General features: G+C 35.9%; 1 protein-coding gene and 1 long non-coding RNA gene across 2 annotated transcripts; both read right to left on the bottom strand.

Annotated features, from left to right (window-relative positions):
* Positions 1–968: 968 nt before the first annotated feature.
* Positions 969–1791, bottom strand: LOC145586875 (uncharacterized). Its single transcript, XR_014101033.1, has 2 exons — positions 1612–1791; positions 969–1508 (listed from the first exon to the last, which is right to left on the bottom strand). It is a non-coding gene; the product is annotated as an uncharacterized LOC145586875 (long non-coding RNA).
* Positions 1792–4714: 2923 nt separating this feature from the next.
* Positions 4715–5791, bottom strand: LOC145575038 (uncharacterized). Its single transcript, XM_081632967.1, has 2 exons — positions 5563–5791; positions 4715–5460 (listed from the first exon to the last, which is right to left on the bottom strand). The coding sequence occupies exons 1-2, from the start codon at positions 5789–5791 to the stop codon at positions 4715–4717; spliced, it is 975 nt and encodes a 324-aa protein (XP_081489093.1).
* Between the last annotated feature and the right edge of the window lie 1763 nt (positions 5792–7554).

Genomic DNA, 7554 nt, shown 5'->3' on the forward strand with positions numbered 1-7554 from the left:
AAAACTACAGCTTGAAAGAAAGCATACCAATATAATTATTTTCAGAGAAGAAAGGGAGGAAATCACACAAGCTGATTTTATAATGCAATGCTCAAATGGAAATAAACAAGAGATTGTGAAAAAGGTAAAGTATAAAATTGCAGCAGGACAAAGATACTATAAGAACTATCTTAGTACTCTATGGTTTGTGCGTACCTTAGTGGAGTCAAGACAATAGTTCATGATATTCTCACATGATCCAAGCTAAGTAAAATTGCAAAATCCATTTTTCCATGCATTTCTTTGAATGAAAATAACATCCTGTAAAGAGAAATATTAGGCATCTTAGAAAGAAGTCAAATCAGTATATATCCAATCATAGTATTTAAGGTTCAATAATAGCAATCACTTTAAGGTTAAAAGGGTATGTGTTTTCACCACTCTTTTTGTCTAGAACTAAATTGCAATTACCAAATCATGACAACAAAAGCACTCACTTATCAAAGATAACTTCAGCGCAAGCAAGGATAAGAAAAACAACAAACAAGCTTGGTTAAAAGAATTCAGACATTCAATCACATATCAAAGTTTGATTGTCATAACATGATAGGTACAATAAACATCTAATCATACACTCAAGCTTATAAAAGAGCTAAAAATACTCACTGTTCACCAAATACAGCAATAACAATTTCTAATGTGGCACACCCACAATTAAATTTAGCACCAACAAAAATTTATAAACAAAAGTACCATCAAATCATTGGTCTAGTTAATTGATAGTAATTTAAAGATACTAAAATATTTTCAATAAGCATCACCAATAAACAAACAAATTGAATGACATTATACTAACAAAGATAATGTGAGATAATTGCATATAGTGACTAACATTGGAGAAGCAATGTGACGTCAATTGTGTAATATGTTCAAGTTCAATTTGCAGAAAAAATAAATAAATTAAAGGAGCAATATATAACACAAATATGAATGAAGAAAATAATAAGAGCAAATATTGGAATGGAAAAACTTCAACATAAGTGTATAAAATCTCCCTATTTGTAATGTTGTTTTAGGAAATTCAACCCCCCTCCTCCCCAAACTGCCACACACTCCAGCATTACTCCAAAATCATGTAAATCGAGCAACAAATTCAATTACAATTCACTAATGCAGCCCACCTAGTGACTTATATACCCCCCCAAACTGCCACACACTCCTTCAACTGTACAATTACTCGAAAATCACGCAAAATGAGCAACGATTCAATTACAATTTAGTAATGTAGCCCACCTAGTGACTTCTATATACATTATACAAAATAATTGTAATAAATCACAAATCTCTTTTAACATTGAATAAAACTGAAGAGATTAAAGGAGAGAGAAAGAGAACTGAAGAGATGGCGGAAAGCATTGCGGCAAGCATCGGAGACGAAGGAGGCGTAGTGGTTGTCTTTCTCGGCGTTTCTCATGATTTCCGGCTGCGCTGCTGCCGGAAACCCGCGTATTGGTTCATAAAATCGAAACCTGCAAACCAAAACCCAATTCATAAAATCAAAAACCCACAATTTACCACCACAAATTATTATTCAAAATCCAAAAACAATAAACCTAACCCTACTCATCAAACCTGATTAACAACAAGTAATTCCCAGAATCAGTATTAATCCCCATATAAACCGTCCTAAAAGCGCCGCAACAAATAAACTCCCCTTTCCGCCATCGAATAGGCAGAGCTTCATCTTTAATCGACGGCACCATATTCTTTTTCACCGAAGAGCACGAAAGTCCCCTGATTTGGGACTTTGTCGCGAACAATTTGATGCGAGATTTATGAATTGAGGAGCCAATTTTATCGACAAAACCACAAAACTGACGTCGGTGTTGGTGGTTGAGGAGGAAGAACTTGAAGTTCGTAAGATTAAGGATCCAAGAAAAGAAAATGAATGAGGGAGGCAATGAGAGGAAGGAACAAAAAAATAAGGGATTGAATGAGGTTTCTAGGTTTTTTTTTATAAAGTTGCTTTCCGTCAAAAAAAAATTTGGCAAAGGTGTTGCCTGTAGCAGTACAAGGCTATAGGCGACTCCTAAAGTATTACTTTAGCAGTCACACATGATGAAAGATGGGACATGTATAGTTTACACGTCGCCTAGTATAGTGTAGGTGACGCCTATGACTTTCATTTTATTTTTTGGTGCCTTTTATGTGTCACATACTTTATAAGAGGCGACTCTAAAATCTTACGCGTCACACATTAATTTGAGGCGACTCTAAAAGGGCGACTCCATAGGGTGTTTTTGTAGTAGTGACCCATTGATGTGGCTCATCTTCCTCACCTTGCGAAGACATGGAACGATTATGCATATCCTCATCCTCCATTATTACTTACCTGAAAAAAATACATAAATAAATTAAGACATCTATTTGTATCATTTTTAAATTATAAACTTGTACACATAACAATAATAAGCAATTTATGCAATTAGTAACACATATTGGAAAAAAAAAAATCACAGAATTCATACCTACTTCATTCTTCTCTTTTGCGACATAAAATCCTTCATTATGATCTTTACGTTTCAACGTTGTGTCAAAATCATCGACTATTGGAGGGATGCTCCAAACGGAAGGTGGTGACTCATTAAATTGCTCATCATATTCTTCCTCGTCCACCACATCTTCAATGCCAAGTATCCTTCTTTTACCTTCTAAAACAACTGACCATTTACAATCAGGTGGGTCAGCCATGTAAAAAACTTGTTTTGCTTGTGAAGCTAATATAAATGGATCAGCTAGATGCCCTCGTCGACCATGATTTACAAGGGTCAAGTTCCCTTGTTCATCTTTTTTTACACCATGGCTACTATCAGCCCACTTACATCGAAATAGAGGAATCTTGAAATCAACATAATCCAGCTCTATTATTTCTTCAATGATTCCATAATAAAATTTCTTCTTATCCACAAGTGTTTTATCATGTGCACTAACATACTCAGATGACAAACCTATTACTTTAACACCACTATTTTGCATTGTTGACTTGTCATCTTGTTGGCTAGTGTAAAAAGAATATCCATTGATGTCGTATCCCTCATATGACATGACTTGACATTTAGCACCATATGCCAACCATCTCAATGTGTCAGATATATCGTTAGGTGTGGTGGACAGTTGGGACATCACTCGTTCCTTGAACCATGTAACAAATGAACAATTATGCTCCTTTATCAGCTGAAGATCACTTTTGAAAGGATATTTATTTTTAAGAAAAATCATGTGCTCATCCAAGTAAGGATGAACATCACTAAGATTTTGCAACACAAAAAGCTCAGCCTTAATTTTCATTTCAAAGCCCATGGATATCCTTTTCCTGCCAATAGTACCTTGACCTCCGAGCCTCCTATCGTGTCGAGACTTTGGCACCCTAATTTTCTGTGAACGTGAAGATATTGAGCAACCCATGTTGCCACTTCCTCAGTAACTGTTTGTTGTACAATACTAGCTTCAGGTTTGGCCAGATTCATGACTTTTCCCTTTAAGTCACCCATTTCTCGTTCAAAAGGATACATGTATCTCATACACACTGGTCCACAAAGTTTAATTTCACGTACAAGACGAATAACCAAATGAGGCATCACGTCAAAAAAAGATGGGGGAAAATACATTTCAAATCGACACATTGTCTCAAGTACCATACATCTGCTTACAAGTCATCTAAAATACTTGGATTTATGACCTTGCTACAGATAGTGTTAAAAAAGACACATAATCTTGTAATCATGTACCTCACTTGAGGTGGCAAAATTCCTCAAATGGCAACTAGTAATAATTGTTGCATCAAGACATGACAATAATGAGATTTCATGCCACCCAATTTCAAGTCAGACATTGACACAAGTCTACAAAAATTAGAAGAATATCCAGCCGGGACCTTTAAACCATGCAATGACTCACAAAAGCTAGTTTTTTCCTTTTTAGACAAGGTAAAGCAAGCTGGGGGAAGATACCAGCGTTTTCCTCGAGATTCGGGTGCCAACTCTAAACGACCCATAACAGCCATGTCTTTTCTTACTTTAACTCCATCCTTTGTCTTTCCTAGCATATTTAATAAAGTTCCCACAATGGCATCACAAATATTTTTCTCAATATGCATTACATCTAGACAATGTCTAACTTCCAAATGTCTCCAACATGGAAGAGACCATAGCTCAGACTTCTTGTAACCCCCAGTTGATTTGCTTTTGTAAGGCTTACCAAACTCATTCTCAATGTCTTTGACCCGCTGATGATAAACCTCACTTGCACGTAAAGGGCCACGAGCTTCTCTCAACTCCACTTTACCATTAAAAGCATTCTTATTGAATCGAAAAGGGTGGTCTTCAGGAAGATGTCTGCGATTATCCATGTATACATGCTTGCCACAATTGTCTAGGCGTAATGCCTCCAAATCATCTTCACAAATGGGGCAAGGAGTTGTTCCCTTCATAGTGTACCCCGACAAATTCCCATAAGTTGGGAAGTCATTTATTGTACAAAAAATCATGGCACGTAAAGTGAAATTGGTTTTACTATATGCATCAAACATTTGGACACCTTCATTCCACAACAATTTCAAATCTTCAATGAGAGGCGCTAGATACACATCAATGTCATTTCCAGGTTGTTTAGGCCCAGATATTAGAAGGGACAACATAATGTATCTAGACTTCATGCATAACCAAGGAGGCAAATTTTAGATAGTTAGAAGAACCGACCAAGTGCTATATTGGGTACTTAGTGTCCCAAATGGGTTCATTCCATCTGTACTAAGACCAAGACAAAGATTTCGATCTTCTTCACCAAAGTCCTTGAACTTTCGATCAATGTTCCTCCATTGCGGGGAATCAGTAGGATGCCTCATTAGCCCATCTTTCTTCCTCCCATCAGCATGCCACCTTAATAATTTTGCAGCTTTTTTATCCGAGAAGAGTCTCCTAAATCTCAGTATAATTGGAAGATACCATAATACCTTAGCCGGAGACCCTTTCTTACACAACTCACCAGTATCATTCATCTTGTAACGAGAAACTCCACACCTTGGACACTCATGCAAATCAGCACACTCATTTTGAAACAACACACAGTCATTGGGACAAGCATGTATCTTCTCATACTCCATACCCAAAGGGCACATAAGTTTTTTGGCCTCATAGGTGGAGTTTGGAAGTTCATTCCCTTCGGGAAACATTTCTACTACGGCTTCTAACAACTGCGTAAAACCCTTGTCGGTCCAACAACTGCTCGCCTTTAAGTTGAATAACTTCATAATAGCACCAAGTTTAGTGAATTTTGTACAACCAGGATATAACGGGGTTTCCACAGCTCTCAAAATACTATCATATGTCTGGGGACACTCTGTGAAATGGTCTTCAACATCATGCATCATTTCATCTATCCTGTCCTTCTCCACTTTACTCTCATTTTCAACACCAATATTAGCTGTATTGATATCCTCATCTTAGTGTTCATTATCATCATCATAATGATTCTCATCTTCCCTTGGGCAATAACTAGAACTTGCCTCAATATATATGCTCTCACCATGCCATGCCCACCTCGTGTAGTTTTCTTTAAACCCACGACAAATTAGATGATCTTTAATATCATCTATATCACGATATCCCCTCGAATTATTACAGTCACAACAAGGACAAAGAATAATCGTTGATTTATTCTCTGTTTGGTGTTTTAAGGCAATAGTGCTAAACTCTTCAATTCCTCGTAAAAAACTTGTAGAATTTCGTTTACCATACATCCAATCTCGATCCATTTTCAACCACTAAATAACAAAATTAATTTTAAGATAATGTGTATATTTTCTAACATATATAGCTCCTTAACCATAAACAAGAATATAAGGCATCAAACATTTTCATTCAAAATTTATCTCATGTAAATGCAACGACATGATCCAACAAGGTCCTTATCACTCCAACCTAACCCATTTTTGAATGTCCTACCTCACTAATAACTACTTGTAAAGTTTGGTTCTAAAGAAAATCTGGCAGCATTTCCCTATAGTTCTCCAAGCACACAATGTAGATAATCGGCTATCTACATATGTACCCAGAGAACAATCGTGAAATATTGAGTCATGATCTTCTTAGACCCAAAAACAGTTCAAGTAGTTATCACTTAAATGAGATAGAACATTCAAGAACAGTCCCAAACCGGGGACTATTCAAGACTTACTCCTAATGAGTAAGCCCCGAACGGGTATCTAAGCCAATGATGCAAGTATTATTGCAATTCCAATAAATTATATCACAATTAAAAATATCATACAATTCACAATCATTATACCAACCACAACAAATAAGTTAATATTGCAAAGAATGGTTCAGATATATATACCACAAGTGAAGTCAATCTCGTATGCGTATTACCGCCTTAATCGTTTGTCCACAACCAGAACCTCGAGCAACTTGTGGAATTCACTTCCGCATAATTAAGAATCTGCCATAAAAAAAATTACATTTATTAAACCAACATAGTTGATTCAACTTAATCTGCCATGTGAAATAAAAGTTGTTATTCGGCATTGCTTATTAGCCAATCATGGTGTAAAACTTGAAGACCTGAAACGAGTGTTAAGCCATCCGCAAGTATTTAGATCTTTTACTAATCCATGTCTTTCTTAGATATAATATTTGCGTCAATTTAAATAAAAAAAAATTGAATTTGTAGGCTCTTGCTCTATGTGAGAATACATTGACCAAGTTTGGATTAATTAGAGAAGTTGCTGGTTCAGCACAAGTAAGTTTTTGTTTTAGCTTGTTTAAGTTTTTTTTGTCCTTTTTCCTTACTCCTTTTATTTCGCAGTAATTATCAAATATACTATTTGTGATGATTGAGGAAAGTGTGAGACTAGTTCGATTAATGAGAAAAGTGTGAGAGCAACCCAACTGATAGAATTGGTCCGATAGTTTTTTAAAACTTTTTTTTTAATTAAGGGTTGAACAAGGTGGTTGTTTAATGGATGGAATATTGATTTATAGTTTTTTTAACTTGATGGATGATTGAAGGTCACCTTAGCTAGGTCCAATAGATGGGAAGTACCTTTTTTGTCGCCTAAAGTATGTGAAACTTCCAGTCCAATGAATTAACAACCTTATAACAGCTGAAAAGCTAATGTTTTATTGCCATCAAAGTTGACAACTCCAGTGAATTAATCGTTATGAGGCATAGGTGCCTCTGCCTCAGCTAGGCAAGCAATCTAACTGAATTACTGCATCCTAATGGCTTATACTATGACCCTGATTGTGACTTTTACTAAACATTTACACCATTTAAAATGTGACTATATATGATGCGGTATGTATTGTTTTATTTGTAGTTTATTGCAAACCAGCAGCTCAAAGATGCAGGTGCAGTTGCTAGTGCCACAGCTGCAAAAATCTACGGACTAAATGTACTAGCTGAAAACATTCAGGTGAATATATTAAAGCTTTGAATTGAGATGAGCCTCAATGAAAATTCAATGACTGAAACTATATATATTCAACTAAATCTGCCATATATTTTCTAATTAAT

Source organism: Chenopodium album, chromosome 2 (assembly GCF_948465745.1).
Source record: "Chenopodium album chromosome 2, dcCheAlbu1.1, whole genome shotgun sequence".
NCBI classification, from domain to species: Eukaryota; Viridiplantae; Streptophyta; class Magnoliopsida; order Caryophyllales; family Amaranthaceae; genus Chenopodium; species Chenopodium album.